At 40.8% G+C, this 22,752-nt stretch overlaps 1 protein-coding gene across 2 annotated transcripts in view; it reads left to right on the forward strand.

Moving 5' to 3' along the window:
• The window catches only part of LOC126178807 (neurofibromin), a 474,179-nt gene that overhangs the window by 213,544 nt on the left and 237,883 nt on the right, over positions 1-22,752 (forward strand). For both annotated transcript variants that reach the window (XM_049924560.1, XM_049924561.1), the window contains 3 exons: positions 111-233; positions 371-509; positions 18,428-18,592. In XM_049924560.1, the coding sequence (XP_049780517.1) occupies positions 111-233; positions 371-509; positions 18,428-18,592 (427 nt within the window). The remainder of the gene's footprint in view (positions 1-110; positions 234-370; positions 510-18,427; positions 18,593-22,752) is intronic.

Raw genomic sequence — 22,752 nt, forward strand, 5'->3', positions numbered from 1 at the left:
CCAACTTAATTTACCTTTCTTGATGATGATGCTCTTTTACGAGATTTTGCTTGAAGTCAGTTATAGGTTTCAGTTTTGACTACATGAGTGTATTATTGTTACTATTACAGGATTGGTGAAACAAATGGAGATCTTCTTATTTACCATGTTATATTAACACTGAAGCCCTTCTGCCACTCTCCATTTGAATTAGTGGTTGATTTTACTCATACCTGCTCTGACAACAGATTTAGGTAGGTTAGTCAATGTTAATTGCCTATAACTCCATTAATATTTCTGTCAATCAATGTCAATGATCATGTAAAAGAATTATACATACTATCAGAATGCCGAGCAATTCAGTTCGCTAATGTTCTCTCTGCTTTTGCAGGACAGAATTTCTGCAAAAATGGTTTTATGTTCTGCCAGAAGTAGCATATGAAAATGTTCATGCTGCATATGTTTATAACTGCAATAGTTGGGTTAGAGAATACACTAAATTCCATGACCGTATTCTAGCTCCATTGAAGGTATGACCTAAACAGTTTACAAACAAATTGTGTGTAAACTTATACACATATTTTTAGCTATAATCTAATCATTTAAGGTGAAAATGTTGTTGGTAAATCTATTGTTGTTCAGATCATGTGGCTCCTCTTTATGTTTCTAATTCAATTTTCATGCTGCATATTGCAACATAATACTCACTCATGCAACATAGTGTCTCAGAACAAAGTAATGCTTAGTTTTGTCTGCTATCTAAATTTCAGTTTCTCCCCCATTGAGCTTCTTGTTTGTTTATGCTCATGGCCGTCTGCCAGTTTACAGGGTGTGAACTCTACACTTATAGTAACTGTGAAACAAAATCCCTCAGTGTATTGTGACCACACTGAAAGTCTGCCCCTAATGCGCTGGCACTTTAATGTGTCAGTTTCATGTGGTAGGTATTTTGTACAGTGGTTGCATCAAATACCAGTAGATGTTGGCGTGACCCACCTCATTTATGACACTACCAAACTCAGCAAGAAATTGCACAGTAGAATTACTGAATACTTAGTGTTGTATCCTGGTCCATCACAGAGTTTGATTACAATCTTCACAACACCAGAAGGGATCGACAATCCCTAGGGCCACGTGCCCTTTCTGCTTTCGATGAAACACAGTACATGGGTGTAGGCTGGCTTCCCTGACTGCCTTCTTAATTCTGTCCGTATTGGGTCAAGTATGGGTCGCACAGTCATGAATGCCCACAAAAGGGTGAAATCAGTATACTGCATACTTTGTAATAAAATAATGTCAAAAAAATCATTAATCAGTGAAGCACTCTGTTCACTAATGGAAAAATGCTGCTATTTCTCAACAGAAACAATCCGTTGTTGAATTCTTAAATAAATGCAAAAGAAGAAAACAAGCAAAGATCATTTCCAGAAAAAAAACTATTTAAGATTTTGCAACAGTTAAACTAACATTCCATTCAAAAAGCTGCTCTCACTTAAAAAAAAAAAAAAAAAAAAAAAAAAAAATTGTTTGAAAACATCCATACTTCGTTTTCTGGCTCATAGTGTGCTGACCTTTTAAATTTTTACACCTACTCATGGGGGGGGGGGGAGGACACCAAAAATGAATGCTACATTTTTAGGTCCCTAATAATATATCCGAAAAAATTCTCTCTACATTGTTGTAAACATGCAACATGCTAATTATTTTCAGGGTAGAATCACACACAAGTGGTACTGAAACGTATTAGAGATGTCACAGCACAAGTGACAGTCCTGAATATGGAGGTATTGAAATTTATATCATAGTGTAATGCAGCTTTCATATTACTAGGCATACAACCAGGTAAACTTAGATGAGCACCAGTAAAATACAAAGTGCAGTTAGAGTTAGAGTGCAATGTAATGTAAAAGTATGGGTTTAATGACAGGTCAGATGAGCAAAAGGTATTCCCATGTGTTACCATGCTGGCCACAATGGAGACAATAGTCTGTTTAGTAGGTGTGGTTTTAGTAAAAGGTGAATTACATATGAAAGTAGTGGGGACTTGCCCTTCATTACAATTAGAGATAAATGCAGAATGCTTCTCAGAGACCGTGTAGCTGTCTTAAGTTTGTATTCTGATGCAAAGTTCAGACCAAGCCAATTTAGATTTCCCCATATTAAAAAGGGAATCCACAATATAACACTGTAGCCAAACCAATGTCACACTTCACACACACTCCCCAGACTGCATCATAACTGTGACTCAAGCCAGCCCAAGGCTGGCTTATCCATCTGATTCTGGGATGGTCTCATCAAAGGGTGCTCTTGTTGATAAATGCCATCTTGATGGTTGTGCCATAGTGGTTAACAGTGATCAGGTGGCACCACTACATCACTCCCCTCCCCTACAGTAGCGATCACCTGAGGAGAAACGTGTACATAGTGCATGGTTCAGTGATGGTGCCACTGGGAGAGATTGTGGATCAGTGAACATGAGTGCTGCTGCAGAAGGATGGAGTAAGATGGGGCTCCATGGATGTTGCATGAGTCGCCCCTGGAGTGGGGAGCCTGCTGGGGGCAGAGAAACAGGCAGCTCCTGAGGCAAAGTTGATTTCTGTGACACTGCAGGAATCCACAGTCTTAGGCCACAGTAAACAACATGGACCTTTGGTAGATGGACAACAAAGGCAAAACCAGGTTTGGTGGTATCTGGACTCATGGGCCATAAGTGGCGCACCCACCTGCATCAAAGAAGGCCTTAATAATGGCATGCACTTGTGGCTGATGCAACTAGTCTAAGTGCTGCAGTGAGGGCGGCGATGGAGCTGTGCCACCGTGTCATGGCCTACAGTCAGGGTGGCCTGTAAGTTGCTAGGAAACCACAATGGTTGATAAGTGCAGTGTTGGGCATCATTTCCACTGGCAGTGGCCGTAACATAATCTTCCATATGTTTGAGTCCTTTGGCTGAGAGATTGAACCCCAAATACGTCAGACTCTGTTATCTCAAATAACATTTGAATTGGTTGCATTTTTGTCTTATTACTGTTTCAGGAATCATAAATCCAAAAGTGTGGAAAGAGTCTATTTCAGAAATGATGCCCATTTTGGCATCAGTTACCACAAAAAAATTTACTCGATGAATGAATTGGTCATATGTGAAATTAGAAATGTTCCTATCAAAGATGCATTATGATACCGGTAGGTCCAAAAATTTGTCTCAGCAGCCAGCAAACATGGTGACCATAATATTAATTAATTAGACTGATTCAACAAGGTCACAGAAGCACCTGTGTCCAGGAGTAATTTCATATGCTGTGTGCCTTTCAATTCATGTAAGTACATTTGCTGGGTTGCGTCTGGAAAACGCTACTTCAAGCAGAGATATGTTGCATGACCCTCACATTCATCTGTTGCTAGCATTACCTGATGATTTGGATAATGATTATAAAATCCCCTCTGATCAGCGGTCAAAGAAGGGAGAACCAAACCATCATTCCGTCATGTTGTTGTGGTCTTCAGTTCAGAGACTGGTTTGATGCAGCCCTCCATGCTACTCTACTCTGCACAAGCCTCTTCATCTCCGAGTAACTAGTGCAATCTACATCCTCCTGAATCTGTTTAGTGTATTCATGCCTTGGTCTCCCTCTACAATTTTTACCCTCCACATTTCCTTCCAATACTAAATTGATGATCCCTTGATACCTCAGAATGTGTTCTACCAACAATCCCTTCTTTTACTCAAGTTGTGCCACAAATTTCTCTTCTCCCCAATTCTATTCAGTACCGCCTCATTAGTTATGTGATCTACCCATCTAATCTTCAGCATTCTTCTGTATCACCATATTTCGAAAGCTTCTGTTCTCTTCTTATCTAAAGTATTTATCGTCCATGTTTCACTTCCATACATGGCCACACTCCATACAAATACTTTCAGTAACAACTTCCTGACACTTAAATCTATACTCGATGTTAAAAAATTTCTCTTCTTCAGAAATGCTTTCCTTGCCATTGCCAGTCTACATTTTATATCCTCTCTACTTTGACCATCATCAGTTATTTTGCTCGTCAAACAGCAAAACTCCTTTACTACTTTAAGTGTCTCATTTCCTAATCTAATTCCCTCAGCTTCACCCGACTTAATTCGACTACATTCCATTATCCTTGTTTTGCTTATCTTGATGTTCATTTTATATCCTCCTTTCAAGACATTGCCCATTTCGTTCAACTGCACTTCCAGGTCCTTTGCTGTCTCCATACAAATACTTTAAGAGCTTAAATTATGTTAACAAATTTCTCTTCTTCAGAAATGCATTCCTTGCCATTGCCAGTCTGCATTTTATATGCTTTCTACTTTGACCATCAGTTATTTTGTTTCCCAAATAGCAAAACTCATCTACTACTTTAAATGTTTCATTTCCTAATCTGATTCCCTCAGCATTACCTGATTTAATTCGGCCACATTTCATTATCCTCATTTTGATTTGTTGATGTTCATCTTATATCCTTCTTTCAAGACACTGTCCATTCTGTTCAACTGCTCTTCCAGGTCATTTTCCCATGTCTGACAGAATTACAATGTCATCAGCAAACCTCAAAGTTTTTATTTTTCTCCACAGATGTTAATTCTTCTGCAAATTTTTCTTTTGTTTCCTTACTGCTTGCTCAATACATAGACTGAGTAACATCAGAGATAAGCTACAACCCTGTATCGCCCCCTTCTCGGCCACTGCTTCCCTTTCGTGCCCCTTCACTCTAACAGCTGCCATTTAGTTTCTGTACAAATTGTAAATAGCCTTTCACTCCCTGCATTTGACCCATGTCACTTTCAGAATTTGAAAGTGAGTATTCCAGTCAACATTGTCAAAAGCTTTCCCTAAGTCTAGAAATGCCTTTCCTTGATCTATCTTCTAGGATAAGTCGTTGGGTCAGTATTGTCTCATGTATTCCAACATTTCTACAGAATCCAAAATGATCTTCCCCGAGGTCAGCTTCTACCAGTTTTTCCATTTGTCTGTAAAGAACTGGTGCTAATATTTTGCAGTCGTGACTTATTAAACTGATAGTTTGGTAATTTTCACACCTGTCAATAGCTGCTTTCTTTGGGATTGGAATTATTATATTCTTCTTGAAGTCTATCATAATTTTGACTGTTAGCCACCATACTGGCTGATAAGAGAGACAAACTTCATTATTATAATATAAATATTTGCACAGCTTATTTAAATATGCAGCTACAATATTTAATCGTCATTGCCTTAATTTTATGATTTATCTGCCCCCATGTGGGCATTTTTCAAACAGAGACTTCTCAAAAGAAAACACAAACACCTAGTTACGCAGGGTGACCATGTAGCGTCTTGAGATTGGCCAGTTGCAGGAAGCATGTCACCATAAAAAATGTGTTCCTATCCTGTAGATTATAGGATATGGGTTCCACTTTTTGCAAACACACTGTTTTTTCTTTTTACCCAAACATGTTTCAGCACCTCTGTGCCATCATCAGTGGGTTTTTTTGTTTATTGAAAAACTGTAAAAAGTGAAAGTATTTTAGGTTGTAATTGATTTAACAAAGTGAGGCCTATAGAAAGCTTTTGTTTGTATTTGCTTCTTACCGTGATTTTACATAATGTGGGTTTACAGAACCAACTCTATAGTGTCCTGCACTGACAGCTTGTCAGCCAAGTTATGTAAATGTAAATTTCATCAGCAATGTAACACATCCTTTGATTTTTGAAAACGGGATTTTTGGTGTGTCAAAATGTTTTACATATATATTTGTTACTACTCACATTTTGTGGTAACTGATCTTTCTTGTTTTGGATTTCGAGGACACTGCACACACATATTAATGTAATTTATTTCTTTATAAACTCCTTTTTAATTCACAAGATGTGGTGAGCACTATGTTGGTGTCATTTGTTCCCAAGAGAGTTTGACGCCAAATTTGAATTTTGTTTACTTTTTCTGTCTCTCTCTCTCTCTCTCTCTCTCTCTCTCTCTGTGTGTGTGTGTGTGTGTGTGTGTGTGTGTGTGTGTGTGTGTGTAACCTCGTTTAGCTGCTTGTGTTGCCTTTTCTGTAAAGTTCTTGTAATGCATTAAATAATGTGCCTTTACAGAATATAGTGTATTCATTTAAAACCTGTTTGCCTTCTGCTGGTGTCTCCTGTACATGGACGTTATCTCATTCTGTCAGTTTGTGGTATAGGCTGTGGGTGGATTTCAGTATTTTTAAATCTGTTTCTATTGTAATTGAGTGGAGCTTTTGGGCTATTAGGCAGTGAGCAAATGTGCTATGGGTGCTGTTACTTTTTAGGGCTCTGAGGTGTTCTGAATATCTTGTTTCAAAGTTCCTGCCTGTTTGTCCTATGTGTACTGACAAGTGTTGCATGAGAGTTCATGTATTCCTTTTCTCTTGAATTTATCTGTGGGTGTCTCCTGTTTTCTGAGTTTTTTGTTTTGTGTTGTCTGTCCTGTATCCTATTTAAAATCCCAGTTGCTTCAATATGTTGCCTGTTCTGTAGACAATTTTGTTATTGTAGGTGAGTACGTGCCATTTGGTTTTGTGTGTGTACTGTTGTGTCTTGCATTTGGTCACTGTTTGTATGTTGTGTTGTTCTGTGTTGTGTTAGGTTTTGTGTGTATGTGCTGTGCTTTTGTTCTTTGTCTGTGTACAAACTTGTTTGTTTAATGTCTCTGTTGTGACTCACCGATCATTCAAATTGCCGCCGCGCAATTACGTGCGTCCTCTCTGTGCGGCACTGTCTGCCAGCCATGCAGCAGCCGCGCCAGCTAAGCAGCCAGCCAGCCAGTGGCCACTAGACTTGGACACAGTGCTCATTTGAATGTTACTGAGTTCACATGTCTTGCTTTGTCAACTTGCTCAGTGACTTACATGTGTTGTGTCGTTTTGAAATATATGTGTTCAACTTCACGTTATAACAATTGGCGACGAGGTAGTGGATTTTTCCTTTTCATCGTTGACTCACAGGTTTCCATGGCTGCTTTAGACCAACTATTGCAAGGTCTCATTGAACAACAAACGCTTCTCACATCGGCGATTCGCAATTTCATCGCGGCATCCAATGTGGGCCGTTTCTCGTCGTTGTCTATACCTCCTTTTCCTCCTTAAGACGAGACTGGTCTGATTACAAAAAACGTCTTCGACAGCACTTCTTGGCATTTCATGTCATGGATGAACAAACATGTAAGTCTCTGTTCCTTTCATGGATTTCACCTCAAATGTATCGATTGTTGTCGCAATTGGCTCCTTTGAAAGATCCTGAATCTTTGTCCTTTGCTGAAATGTGCTCACTTCTGTCAGTATATTTTCATAAACAAACGCATGTGGTAGCCTCTCGTGAATCAATCCTATCGCGCTTGGGCTGCTGAACTTCACGGCCTCAGTCAAAAGTGTCAATTTTTTACTGACGTACACAAAGAATCCTACACAGATTCCATGGTACGGGATGCTATTATCTGGTCAGCGCCCGACTAAGAAGTGAGGCAATGTCCCCTTCAGTTGGCAAGTCCGACTCTAGATGAAGTCCTTTCCATCGCTCAGTCTTTTGAAATTTCTCGCGCCGCTGGAGCACAAATAAAGGCGTGGGGTAACGTCAGGGACATACAACCTCTGTGCGCTGTTGACGACGCGTGTGGCGTGTCCCCGCCGGCCAATGTGGCTGCAGTACGCTACCGTGCGCAGCCTCGGCCTAACCGTAAACAACCCTCTCAGAAACTGTAGCAAAACACCCGGCACCTTCCTTCATGTCCGCAGTGTTTTATGAAACATTTACGCGAGGATTATCCCCAACGTTGGGCCGTGTGTCACAATTGCAAAAGGAAGGGTCAGGTGTCTTCCGTTTGCAACTCCGACCACATACATGGTGTTCATGTCCATGATACTGATTCTGCATCAGTTTTGTCTGTCAATTGCACTTCTTCCCTTTCAGGGAAGTTATTCCTCAAAGTCCAATTCCTTGGTCGGAATGTTCGCATGCTGGTGGATACTGGTTCTGCTGCCACAATCATTAATTCTCAGACGTATCTTCAGTTGGGTTCTCCACTCCTATCACCTGTCACTCGACAATTACGGACGTACAATAAACAGAAGATTTCTCTCTTGGGACAATTTAATGCTGAGGTATCTTACAAATCCATCGTTCGCACTGTTCCCATATTTGTGGTCGACCAGAGTAATGCAGAAAATCTCTTTGGTTTCGATGCTTTTCGCGTTTTTGAGTTCCCTATAGATGACTCTGTCAGTATCGTCTCTGATGCTATTCCTTATGCTCAATCGGGTTCCTTGTCGACGACATTTTCATCCCTTTTTTCTTCTGGGTTATGCTGTGCAAACGACTTTGAAGCTCATCTCATTCTCAAACCCACTGCTCGGCCTACGTTTTTTCGGGCTCAGCCCATTCCTGTGGCCCTTCGTGATCAGGTAAAATGGGAGCTGGATCATCTCATTACTTCAGGGGTCTTGCTTCCTGTCACTTCCAGTGAGTGGTCCTCTCCTGTCGTTGTTGTTGCTAAGCCCAATGGTGATATTCATCTCTGTGGCGATTTTAAAGCCACTGTAAATGTTCAATGCCTCATCAACACTTACCCTATGCCCCGACCTAAAGAACAGTTCACCAACCTTGCAGGTGGCCAGTATTTTTCCAAAATTGACCTGTCAGAAGCTTATCACCAACATCCTCTTGAAGCTGCTTCCCAGCAGTTTCTGGTCCTTAACACGCCTTTCGACCTTTATCAATACCAACGATTACCGTTCGGGGTTGCCAGCGCCCCTGCTCTCTTTCAACGATTCTTGGAACAATTATTGCTCCCCGTCCCTGGGTGTATCAATTACATGGATGACATTGTTGTCACTGGGTCCACCACTGAAGAACATCTTCAGAACCTCCGTACAATTTTTAATGTCTTAAAGACTGCCGGTCTTAAGTGTAATCTTCAGAAATCACAATTTTTTCAGGCATCTATGTATGATGAAATAAAAGAAATTATTCAGATAGTGAAGGGAGACGAAAATTTAATAGTCATGGGTGACTGGAATTCGAGTGTAGGAAAAGGGAGAGAAGGAAACGTAGTAGGTGAATATGGATTGGGGCTAAGAAATGAAAGAGGGAGCCGCCTGGTAGAATTTTGCACAGAGCACAACTTAATCATAGCTAACACTTGGTTTAAGAATCATGATAGAAGGTTGTATACATGGAGGAACCCTGGAGATACTAAAAGGTATCAGATAGATTATATAATGGTAAGACAGAGATTTAGGAACCAGGTTTTAAATTGTAAGACATTTCCAGGGGCAGATGTGGACTCTGACCACAATCTATTGGTTATGACCTGTAGATTAAAACTGAAGAAACTGCAAAAAGGTGGGAATTTAAGGAGATGGGACCTGGACAAACTGAAAGAACCAGAGGTTGTACAGAGTTTCAGGGAGAGCATAAGGGAACAAATGACAGGAATGGGGGAAAGAAATACAGTAGAAGAAGAATGGGTAGCTTTGAGGGATGAAGTAGTGAAGGCAGCAGAGGATCAAGTAGGTAAAAAGACGAGGGCTAGTAGAAATCCTTGGGTAACAGAAGAAATATTGAATTTAATTGATGAAAGGAGAAAATATAAAAATGCAGTAAGTGAAGCAGGCAAAAAGGAATACAGACGTCTCAAAAATGAGATCGACAAGAAGTTCAAAATGGCTAAGCAGGGATGGCTAGAGGACAAATGTAAGGATGTAGAGGCTTATCTCACTAGGGGTAAGATAGATACTGCCTACAGGAAAATTAAAGAGACCTTTGGAGATAAGAGAACCACTTGCATGAACATCAAGAGCTCAGATGGAAACCCAGTTCTAAGCAAAGAAGGGAAAGCAGAAAGGTGGAAGGAGTATATAGAGGGTCTATACAAGGGCGATGAACTTGAGGACAATATTATGGAAATGGAAGAGGATGTAGATGAAGATGAAATGGGAGATACGATACTGCGTGAAGAGTTTGACAGAGCACTGAAAGACCTGAGTCGAAACAAGGCCCCCGGAGTAGACAACATTCCATTGGAACTACTGACGGCCTTGGGAGAGCCAGTCCTGACAAAACTCTACCATCTGTTGAGCAAGATGTATGAAACAGGCGAAATACCCTCAGACTTCAAGAAGAATATAATAATTCCAATCCCAAAGAAAGCAGGTGTTGACAGATGTGAAAAGTACCGAACAATCAGTTTAATAAGCCACAGCTGCAAAATACTAACACGAATTCTTTACAGACGAATGGAAAAACTGGTAGAAGCCGACCTCGGGGAAGATCAGTTTGGATTCCGTAGAAATACTGGAACACGTGAGGCAATACTGACCTTACGACTTATCTTAGGAGAAAGATTAAGGAAAGGCAAACCTACGTTTCTAGCATTTGTAGACTTAGAGAAAGCTTTTGACAATGTTGACTGGAATACTCTCTTTCAAATTCTAAAGGTGGCAGGGGTAAAATACAGGGAGCGAAAGGCTATTTACATTTTGTACAGAAACCAGATGGCAGTTATAAGAGTTGAGGGACATGAAAGGGAAGCGGTGGTTAAGAAGGGAGTAAGACAGGGGTGTAGCCTCTCCCCGATGTTATTCAATCTGTATATTGAGCAAACAGTAAAGGAAACAAAAGAAAAATTAGGATTAGGTATTAAAATCCATGGAGAAGAAATAAAAATGTTGAGGTTCGCCGATGACATTGTAATTCTGTCAGAGACAGCAAAGGACTTGGAAGAGGAGTTGAGCAGAATGGATGGTGTCTTGAAGGGAGGATATAAGATGAACATCAACAAAAGCAAAACGAGGATAATGGAATGTAGTCGAATTAAGTCGGGTGATGTTGAGAGTATTAGATTAGGAAATGAGACACTTAAAGTAGTAAAGGAGTTTTGTTATTTGGGGAGCAAAATAACTGATGATGGTCGAAGTAGAGAGGATATAAAATGTAGACTGGCAATGGCAAGGAAAGCGTTTTTGAAGAAGAGAAATTTGTTAACATCGAGTATAGATTTAAGTGTCAGGAAGTCGTTTCTGAAAGTATTTGTATGGAGTGTAGCCATGTATGGAAGTGAAACATGGACGGTAAATAGTTTGGACAAGAAGAGAATAGAAGCTTTCGAAATGTGGTGCTACAGAAGAATGCTGAAGATTAGATGGGTAGATCACATAACTAATGAGGAAGTATTGAATAGGATTGGGGAGAAGAGAAGTTTGTGGCACAACTTGACCAGAAGAAGGGATCGGTTGGTAGGACATGTTCTGAGGCATCAAGGGATCACTAATTTAGTATTGGAGGGCAGCGTGTAGGGTAAAAATCGTAGGGGGAGACCAAGATATGAATACACTAAGCAGATTCAGAAGGATGTAGGTTGCAGTAGGTACTGGGAGATGAAGAAGCTTGCAGAGGATAGAGTAGCATGGAGAGCTGCATCAAACCAGTCTCAGGACTGAAGACCATAACAACAACAACATCACGTACTTGGGGTTTCAACTCTCTCGGGATGGTATTCGTCCGCTTCAGCAAACTGTCGCTGCGATCAGTGCCCTTCCTTGCCCTACATCTGTTAAGGAACTGCAGGCCTTCTTGGGGAAAATAGCATACTACCACATGTTTTTACCGTCTGCTGCTTCGGTGGCTCAGCCGTTGCACGCCTGTTGCATAAAAACGTACCTTTTCACTGGTCCGCATCATGCGATGCAGCTTTCCAGAAATTGAAGACTATGCTGAAACAGGCCCCATGCCTGGCTACTTATTGACCTGGCCAACATCTTGTTCTTGCCACAGACGCCTCTCAATACGGCGTCGGTGCAGTCCTTGTGCACCGTTTTTCTGACGGTTCTGAACAACCCATTGCTTATGCCTCCAAAATGCTCACGGATGTCCAACAAAAGTATTCTCAAATTGAAAAAGAAGCTTTGGCCATTATTTATGTTTCCTTGTTTCATCCATCAACGTCACTTCCCGACAAGGCTGCACACCGCCTCCAGCGTTGGGCTCTTTAGTTGTCTCGTTTCAATTACGAGATTCTTTTCTGGCCGACGGCTCAACATGCGAATGCTGATACACTGTCTCGCCTTCCCATGGGTCCTGATCTGGTATTCGATAGGGACGAACTTTTGTGTTTCCATCTGGATGTTGCCGAGCAGCGGGTTGTGGACGGGTTCCCCATCACCGGGGACCGGCTGGTGGCTGCTACAGGTTCTGACCCTACCCACTCTCGGGTTTTACGCTGTATTCAGAAGGGTTGGCCAGATAAGCCGACCGCTAAGACTTCTAATCCGTTGCAGAACTACTACGCTTTGTGTTACCGCCTCACGGCTAGGGATGGTGTTATCCTCCTTTCCAACGACAGTGCTTCGCCACATGTTGTGATACCTGCGTCTTTGTGTGCTTCAGTCTTGCACCTTCTTCACCAAGGGCACTGGGGTGTCTCTCGCACAAAATCTCTGGCGCGCCGTCATGTGGCGCGCCGTCATGTGTACTGGCCTGGCATCGACTCTGAAATCGCACACATGGTCGCTGCCTGCGGCCCTTGTGCGTCACAGGCCGCCACCCCGAAGTCATCTTTGTCACCATAGCCAAGGCCTGAGAAGCCCTGGGAGCGCATTCATGCTGACTTCGCGGGTCCTTTTTTAGGTACTTATTGGCTACTTGTAATTGACACCTACTCTAACTTTCCTTCATTGTCCGTTGCACGTCGCCTACCATCGCGGCAGTCATAAATTCTCTTGCCTGCATTTTTTCTTTGGATGGCCTTCCCTCTTCTCTTGTTACTGATAATGGTCCGCAATTTGCCTCTTCCGAATTTGTGGATTTTTGTGCTCATCACGGCGTCATGCATGTCACGGCCCCTCCGTTCCATCCACAATGAGACGGTGAGGCTGAACGACCGGTCCGCATATTTAAGGCTCAGATGAGGAAACTCCTGAATTCTTCTGCTGCTGATGATGCGCTTCTCCAATTTCTGGTTTCTTACCGTTTCACCCCCATGGGCGACCACAGCCTGGCTGAGCTCTTACATGGCCGACAGCCCCGCACGCTACTTCATCTTCTGCGGCCTTTCACCTCACAGCCATGGGTGCCTTCGCTTGGCTGGTTCACCACTGACGACCTTGTATGGGTACGGGGATATGGCAGGCGGCTAAAATGGAGTCCGGGCCGCATCTTACGACACCATGGCCGACGTCTCTATGATATCCAGACAGACACGGGTATGGCAGTGCGTCATTCGGACCAGCTTTGGCCTCGTATGCTGGCAACGCCTGTTCCAAATGCTGCTACACCACCTTCGGCTCTACCCGACGCTCGGGGTCTTGGCATCTCTCATTACTCACAACGCAGCCTTCTCACCGTCATCTTGGTGCCAGTACAAAAACGGACGCCACCAGGAGACGTGCCCATGCAGGAACCGGATGACCATCTGTCGGAGCAACTCTACTCACCTCCCTCTCCTACAGACGCAGACACATCGCCCATGTCTCCTGTTATATCAACCCGCCTTGCCACAACGGGCAGATTGGTGCACGGGGCACCAGCAAACAGACCTCTATGTCTCCTGTCATCTCAACCCGTTATCATCGGGGACACTTCCGTCCATACGGGAAGCCTCCTCCTCGAGACTTTACGGCCAGTCAAACAACGCCTATTGACGTTAGCAAGCTACAGGCCACCCCCATCAAGACCAGTGCAAAAATTTAAAAGGGGGGGAAAAGTGTTGTGACTCGCTGATCATTCAAAGTGCCGCCGCGCAATTACGCGCGTCCTCTCCATGCGGCGCTTTCTGCCAGCCATGCAGCAGCTGCGCCACCTAAGCGGCCAGCCAGCCAGCGGCCGCTAGACTTGGACGCAGTGCTCATTTGAATGTTACCGTGTTCACATGTCTTTCTTTGTCAACTTGCTCAGTGACTTAGATGTGTTGTGTCGTTTTGAAATCGGGTGCTGATAACCTCGTTGTTTTGCGCCCTAAAACACTAATCATCATCATCATCATCATCATCATCATCGTTTTGAAATATATGTGTTCAACTTGACGTTGTAACAGCCTCCACCATGTGGGGCTTATAACCATTTTCCTGTGCTATCTGTTTTATTGTGTTTAGTTCCTGCCTGTAATTCAGTTTGCTTACAGGTCTTGTGCTCAGTCTTTTGAACATGAATCTAAATCTTGCTTGCTTGTATGCCACCGGGTGGTTCGAGTGGTTGTGAATGGTGGTACTCGTGGTTGTCGGTATCCTGAATATTGTGGGTGTAGTTCATTTTTCATATGGTGAGGTCCAGGAAATTTAGTGTGTTCTCTGTTCCTGTATCTAATGTGAAGTGAATTTTTGTGTGTTAGTTGTTTATTTCCTTGTGTAGCTGTTCTGAATGTACATGTGGTTCATCAGTTAGGCATATTATGTCATCGACGTAATGGTACCAGTATATGACTTTTTATTTTTTTGTCTTATTACGTGCGTGAAGATCCAGTTCTCTAGGTTGTTCATGAATATGTTGGCTAGTACGACACTAATTGGCGATCCCATTGGCAGCCCTCCATGTTGGGAATAAAATGCTTTGTTGAATGTAAAGTAATTTTGTGCTGCTATGTCTTGAGTATGGTTGCTATTCCATTAATGTGTGAGACTGGTGTGTTTCCTTGTTGTTTCAGTCTTTGTATGGTGATGTTGATTGTTTCATTAATTGGAATACAAGTGTGCACTGATGTGACATCCAATGGTATGAGGCTTGTTGTGTCTGGTATGCCTATGTTCTTGGTTCTCTCTATTCCTTGCATTGAGTTCTCTAGGTTTATGTTGCTTTCAAACGTGCATATGTTCTTTAGTAATGTGTGTGTATGTTGGGCTAAGTGGTATGATGGAGTAGTTCTGAAGTTGATGATCGGCCTCAACCCTCTGTGGATGATTGCGACAAATTTATAACGCTTGCAGTACATTGCCATATGTGCTTAACGAGAAGTATTTTCACGCAGTTGCTGAGTGTAGCAGATGCATGGCGCTTCAGACAACAGATATAGGAAGTGGCGCCGCACTGTGGCAATTTCGTCAACTACTTGAACCGTTGTCTCTAGTGAGTTCTGTGTAGCATGGGCACATGTGTTTCAGCTGTTGTTATTTAGAATTACTGATCTTGAATAATGTAAGTTATCAACTTTACATAAATATTGTAGGATGTATATAATATTGATGTACTTCTGGATGAAAAATGGTTATTGTAGACGTAGCTCTTACAGTTTGTGAGCATAAACATTACAAATTTGACAACTTAGGCATACACAACAAAACTGTTCTTAGCTTAGATCATGAAACCTGCAGCATTTTATGGAAAGAACAGGCATGCTGTTGCTCCAGATGAGGAATATGTGTCAACAAGTAGGGAAACAACAATCAGCAGTTCTATAGATGGTAAGGTATCTTGCTTTTATCTCTGGGCTGTACTGCAGCATTATGTAATACTGTCTCTACCTTAGTGATTTTAAAAAGACTCTAAAAAGTATATGTTTTGACACTTTCAGAACCAAATAGTCAAGAGGATGTCAGGGTTCCTGATGTAGAGAATACTTAAGCTGCTAGGTGAAAACCAGCTTGGAGAAATATTAGTAATGGCAACAGTGCTCATGACATACCGCAGTGGCTAGGTTCAATCCATGAGTCTACTTCAATCCAGGAACCTGTTGAATATTTCAAACACTTCTTTGACACTCGACGTCTCAAACGTATTACTGAACAGACAAATCTGTATTCTGTTCAGAAGAATCCAGCTAAACCTCTCCAGCTGACTGTCAGTGTACTGGAGCAATATATAGGAACAGCATTGTATGTGTCACTTGTTAGTGTACTACATACTTGATTATATTGGTATACTTCATTTAGTGTTCCTTTTGTGTCAGATATGATGAGTTGAGACAGTTGGTAAGATATAAAGGCCATTCTGCATTTCAATAACAACACCATAATGGATAATGTAGGTGCAAACAAAGACAAGCTTTTCAAGCTTAGGCCATTAATAAATAGTTTGCTCAAAAAATTCAACAACATACATATTAATAGGATGCTATGTGTTGATGAGCAGATGGTGCCATTCAAGGGAATGCCTAACTTCAAACAGTACATGCTAAAGAAATCTCACAAATGGGGGTATAAATTATATATATTGAGTGATTGGAAAGGAATTGTGTACACTTTTGAAGTGTATTGTGGGAAACATGGCCCTTTACCAGGAATGCAAGATTTTGGGGTTAATGCCAATGTCGTTTTGCGCCTTTGCAAAGTCATTCCCCGACAACGGAACCACTTGTTGTACTTTGACAATTGGTTTACAACAATTCCACTCCTTTCAGAGCTTGCTTGCATGGAGATCTTTTGTTCGGGGACTGTCAGAGCCAACAGGTTACCTGGATGTGTGTTGGCAACTGACAAAGATTTGAAAAAAAAAAGGCAAGAGGCGCATATGATGAACAGGAGGCAGACATTGACGATCAATGTGTGTGTGTTATCAAATGGTTTGGTAACAGGTCTGTAGTACTTGCATTTACATTTTATGCTGCAGAACCACTAAATAAGGTGAAACGATGGGATAGAAATACCAAAACAAAAATTGAAGTTGTCTGTCCATCAATTATTTGTCTCTACAACAAGTTTATGCACTACACAGAATCAACATCAGATCAAAGAAATACTACCTGCAGTTGTTTTTTCACTTCCTTGACATGGTGGTAGTAAATGCATGGCTATTGTACAGAAGAGACAGTGACTCCATTGGGATTCCCAAAAATAAGCAGAGGCCACTTTGTCAGTTCAAAGCTGACATAGCTGTTGCCCTATGCAGAATAAACAAAGATGTAAGTGGAAGGAAAAGGGGAGGACCTTGAAGAATAGAATGCAGACTATGCAAAGAAGAAAAAAAGTAGGACATGCATCTAAACCAATTCCTCAACAGGTTGTTTGCCAGGATAATGTTGGCCATTGGCCAGTTGTGTTGGAGAAGAGAGGTAATGCAAAATGCCAAACCGCTAAGGTAGTCCATCAATTGTTTTCCAGAAGTGTAGTGTTCATTTGTGCATTGAAAAAGAAAAGGAACTGTTTCGTGGACTTTCATAAGAAATAATAACCATGCAAGTCAAGGGTTTCAGCTTCGTAAATACTTTCATATAAGTAATTATTCACTAGCCAACATTGGATTCACCCATATCCCTAGATGCCTAATGTAACATATATGTAATGATTCAAAATATACTATATATATACATGAACGTGCATTTTTTATGAATGTGTTTAATGTGACCTTCAAGGAACACAAATATAGCATTTAGAATTTTTTTTGTCTTTATTGATTTACAATTCTGTCCACAGAGGGTTAATGAGGTATGTTCTTTGTGCACATTTTGTAGGGATTTTAGACTGGATGACTGGATTTTTTTGTGTCTTTCATTTTATCTGGCCTTTTGAGAATGTTTTGCTATTGGTTCTCTGGTCAGTTTGGTGATGTTGTCTTCCAGAAATACTAATTTTTTATCTATGTATTTCTTTTCATTCATAATCATGGTATGCCGACTTAGTGCTAACCACATCTTGTGAAGTAAAAAGGAATTTATAAAGAAATACATTACATTAATATGTGTGTGCAGTGTCCTCGGAATCCAAAAGTATATGCAAAACTTTTTGACACACCAAAAAAACATTTTTTTAAAAATCAAGGGATGTGTTAAATTGCGGATGAAATTTACATCATTTGGTTGTCAGGCTGTCAGTGCAGGACACTATAGAGTTGCTTCTGCAAAACTACATAATGTAAAATCATGGTTAGAAGCAAAAACTTTCTTTAGGCCTCACTTTGTTAAATCAATTATAACCTAAAATGTTTTCACTTTTTACAGTTTTTAATTAAAAAAATTGCCCCCTGTTGATGACACAGAGGTGCTGAAACATGTTTGGGTAAAAAGAAAACGCAGTGTGTGAGCAAAAAGGCGGAACCCCTATCCTATTATTTAATGGAAATGCAGAAAGAAAGGACGTGAGCTGCAGATCCAAAAGACGAATATCCGGTAGATTTTGGCAGTGTCAACTGGCCCGTACTAACACCTTTTTTTTGTATTTGTTCCAGCTAACGACATCAGTACTATTTTTAACTGCTTTATTTCTGTCGTGGTTGACATTTTTGGCACATCCTCTTGCTTCAGCAGAATTATTTGACCCTGTTTTTCTTGCTACATTCTGGAAATTTTGTTATTAAAATTATGTGGAAGATGTGAATTATCTGTCATTTGGTTTATATGTTATCTTACATATCTTCTGCATTGGGTAATTGTAATGCATCTCATTCCAATATATGCTTTTATTGGAAGCATCTTAGAACTTTATCTAGGGATTCAAAGCATAATATTAATATATTTCTACTACTATTCTATTGCGAGTGTACTAAACGTAATGGTTATTATTTTCAGGGAAATCGTAAAATAATATTTATTGAAGCACCTGCAAGACTAAATGATTTCATAGAACCTGATCAACAGAAACTTCCTGGGGCTACCCTATCCCTTGACGAAGATCTGAAGGTCTTCAATAATGCCTTAAAGCTCTCTCATAAGGACACTAAAGTTGCTATTAAGGTAAGATACTTTTATGAAGTTAAAAAATAAACAATTTAATAAATGAAATGTGGTTTGAGTATACACTTGTTTGTAATAATCATGTAAGGCTGTTGCCAATCACCTGCTTTAAAAAATGAATTGTTTCTCTCTACTTTACTTTCATTATTTGCGTGTTCCATGGGCCATAATTGCAACCTCTTGCTGAGATACACTGGTAAGCCAAAACATTATGACCACTGCCCGCCACAATGTTGGATGCCACCTGATGGTGTTGCAGGTATGTGATGCAGTAATGAAAGTTTATAAGTGGAGCAGACACAGATGGGGGATCACCCTAGTGAAGAAGTGGGGTGCAAATCGGGAAATCTATTGAGATAAGTGACTTTGACTGAGGGCAAACTATTATTAGACAGAGCCTTGAACGAGTATCTCAAAAACAATGAAACTGGTCAAATGTTCAAATGCTACTGTCATGAGCAACTACAGAGACAGGTAGAAGATCAGTGAAACAACCACTAAGCGCTAAATGGTTGGACGTCCATGACTCGTCACAGAATGTGGGGTTCTGCTCTGTAAGGTAGGGTAGATGGCAATCTGTGGAATTTCTGCCAAAAGAGCACAATGCTGGTGCACGCACAAGTGTTTTAGAACACACCGTTTATTGTACATTTTTGGACATGAAGCTCTGCAGCAGACCACCCGTATGTGTTCACATGTTGACCAATGATATCATTAACTGCGATTGCAGTGGACACGTGACCTATGGGATTCAGTCATCAAGCAATGGAAACGTGTTGGCTCTTTGGGTGGCCACGTTTTTTCTACACTAGGTTGATGGTTGTCTCCACAAACACCATCATCGATGTGAATCGTGGCTATAAAAGTGCAATGCACCAGACACAGGCTGGTGGGAGCAGTATTATGCTATGGGAGACATTCTCCTGCACTTACATGGGACCTGTGGTGGTAATTGAAGACATGCTGATAGCTGCAAGCCACCTGCATTCCTTCATGCTTGATGTCTTCCCCAACAGCGATGTCATCATTCAGCAGTATAATAGTCCATGTCTCAGAACAAGAACCTGCTACAGTGGTTTGAGGAGCATCACAGTGAACTCACGTTGATTCCCCGGCAGCCAAATTTGTATGCTATAAATACTGTGGATCCCGTCTGGGTCGCTGCCGGGCACCATCACTGCGTACGCAAATCAGCGGCCCATTATTTACAAGCATTAGGTGACCTGTGCATGGACCTCTAATGCCACCACACAAATCTACAAACAAACAATCAGATCCCATACACAGAATCAGTGATGTGTTTTGTTCCAAAGAAGGAGAAACATGTTATTGAACAGGCTAAAGTAATACACAACCATGAAACTACAACAAAAGTCTTTAACAGAACTTTAATTCAATCATTTTCTTAAGTAGGTATGATCAATACTATTTTGTTAATCGTTTCTCATTCAGCTGTTTTGCAACTATTTATGTATTTGGAATACCTGTTCCTTAGAAGGGGCTTGGAAATTTGTCAATTAAAGTAAGCTAGTACACCTTGGGTTATGGTTGTCAGATGCATTACTATCACGTACAAGTTCTTTGTATGTCAGTGAAAGAGTGTTGAGAGTAATGGACTGAAGGAAATAAGACAGTGGTTTCAGACTAAGGTCTAGAGCTATAGAACCCGAAGAGGGTTAATAGAGTTGGATGAGGAGTTAAATAACATTGAATGGAGTACAGTATAGTTATCACAAGTGCAGAAAAAATACCAAACGAATTAAAATCAGAACATTGGAGGAGTAAACTCAAACTGCACTATTCTTCTTTGTCTTATCAGTGTAGAAGTGTGCAGAGGAACAACGAAGTGAAAAATCGGTGAAATACATCTATTTATAAATAAAAGCTGACTTAAGAATTTTCCTTTGTGTGAGACCACTTGTACAAGATTCATGTGCAAATTTGAAGTTCTAGATTCATACATTTTACTGTCCATGTCACTTCTGCATAGTCTTTCATTGATTCCATCAATACTCTTTTGTATTGTGAAGTGTTGTGAAATTCGAACATTCACGGTTGCCACAATAAACTTGTACAGTTCTCGTCAATTGTAGGCTTAAACTTAATTGTGATCAGAGTGTATACGACCCGGGACAACCAGGAGATCCAGGAAAAACCCGGGAATTTTTTCATCTGGGAGAAAACCAGGAAAAACCCAGGAAATTTTTAGAATTCCAGGAAAAAAACAAAAATAAAACTTAAGTTGCAATGGAAATGTGCCATATACAGCAACAAAACACAGTACTCATACAAGTGTCTGCTAACAGCAAAATGTGTCAAAGGCTTTGGGAAGATTATGCAGTGCTTCATAACAACAAATTGATTCCAGTGAGCGTGACGTCACAACTGTTTATCTTAGATTTGTTTGAGCAGTTGTGAATGGGCTCTTGCGCATGCGCTGTTGAGTTGTGTATGAGTAGTACCTACTCCCGCTTCTGGATACAGAAGTATGGCTGTTAGCTGTACAAGCAGTAGCAGTAAACAGCCAGATACTACCCAGAAAAATTTTACTAGCGCACCCAAGCTGCCAGCTTCAGCCATGCGCAGCAGGCCTGGATCTAGGGGGTGGGAGGGTAGGGGGCATTTGATATTGGTGCTTCATGAATTATATTCTGTAGTGTTATAAAAATTACCATTTGTGCCAAAACAGTCTCGTTAATTTGATGTATGTTACAATGGTTGCAATATTAGAAAGGCCTATTTCGTTTTATCTAGCAGATAGTGACAAAACAGACATAATCAGATCGAGAAACCACACCAGTCTTGGGTACTATTTGTATTAACAGCTGTTTCAGTATTACATAATGACATTTCGATTTTTCATGTAGCAAAACATTTGACGAATTTTGATGGTGTAATAGATTCTTTCACAAGCTGTAGCAAGATAGAGAGAAAAAATTGCTAGGACCTAAAGATTGAAGAAATGTATACTGACTTGCTTGTTTCTTGTCTTTACTGTTTTTATGTATCCTATATTTCATTTTATGTCACACAAAACTGCAAGTTATTACTTAATAGGCAATAAAGAGTGCAAATTTTCTGAAGAGTTATTTTTCTCCTGTTGCCTTTTTTTTTAAATGTTAAACCTGTCCAAATAGTCTGGCATCCATTACACATTTGAATTCCACAGAACGAAATACAGTTGTGCAATAGAATAATACTGTGTGAAGAGGCATGGCGCAGCACTTTGGCACACCTAAGACCAAATAACATATCTTACATGTCCTCGGACTTATATGTTTTATGTATCAGACTCTTCAGAAAGATGTGTGCTACAAAATGAACATATTTTTGAAAAATCCTATCTCAAACGCTCGCGGGAGGGGGTGAGGGGAACTATCTTATTGCCCCAGTTTGGAAATATTGTAAATCAGGGGTTGATGTGCAGAGCAATCTGAGTTGTAGTGAGGAGATGGGTAGTCTCCACCTGACCCCTGTTTATGTTTAGTAATATTGCTGTTTCCTCTTCGTTTACTGCTCTTGCGCCAAATATAAACAGAACGGATTTGTGTGGCTAGTAGCTATCAAGTGAATTAAAATACATTCACATAATTACGGAAGACTAAAATTTGTTATTAGCATTAATCACCTTGCAGAACAATTAAGCTTTTTTTGTCAGTTTGCAACAGAAATTTGTCTTTTATTACTCTTTTCCACTGAGGCAGTCAATTTATTTGAAACAAAAAGTTTAATTCGGCACTGTTGGGTAGTTTCAACTGTTTGCATCATTACAAGTGCATGTTTTCGTCTTCTAGTACATATGGTGTTGTGCCCTAATAAAGAACCAAACATGAGATAATACAATAATGGTACTCCAAAAATTTACATCCCGAAAGGCACACTGAAAAGCCTACTTCTTTGTCGAGGCCAGCTTCATTGGGAATCTGGACATTTGAAGGAGCATTTTAAGCCGGATCATGCATGTTAGTTTGGTTCATGAAATTCCAATGGAGTATACTCTGATGTCTTGTTTCTTTTATGACATAATGTAAGATCTTTTAATGTTTCACATGTACAAACATACAGGCTTCCTACGTCATCATAGCTGCACAAGCGCAGTGACGCCTGTTATCTGGTGCTCTCTGGCAACTGCTGGAACAAACCTGTTTCTAACAGGTCAC

Source organism: Schistocerca cancellata, chromosome 1 (genome assembly GCF_023864275.1).
Source record: "Schistocerca cancellata isolate TAMUIC-IGC-003103 chromosome 1, iqSchCanc2.1, whole genome shotgun sequence".
NCBI classification, from domain to species: domain Eukaryota; kingdom Metazoa; phylum Arthropoda; class Insecta; order Orthoptera; family Acrididae; genus Schistocerca; species Schistocerca cancellata.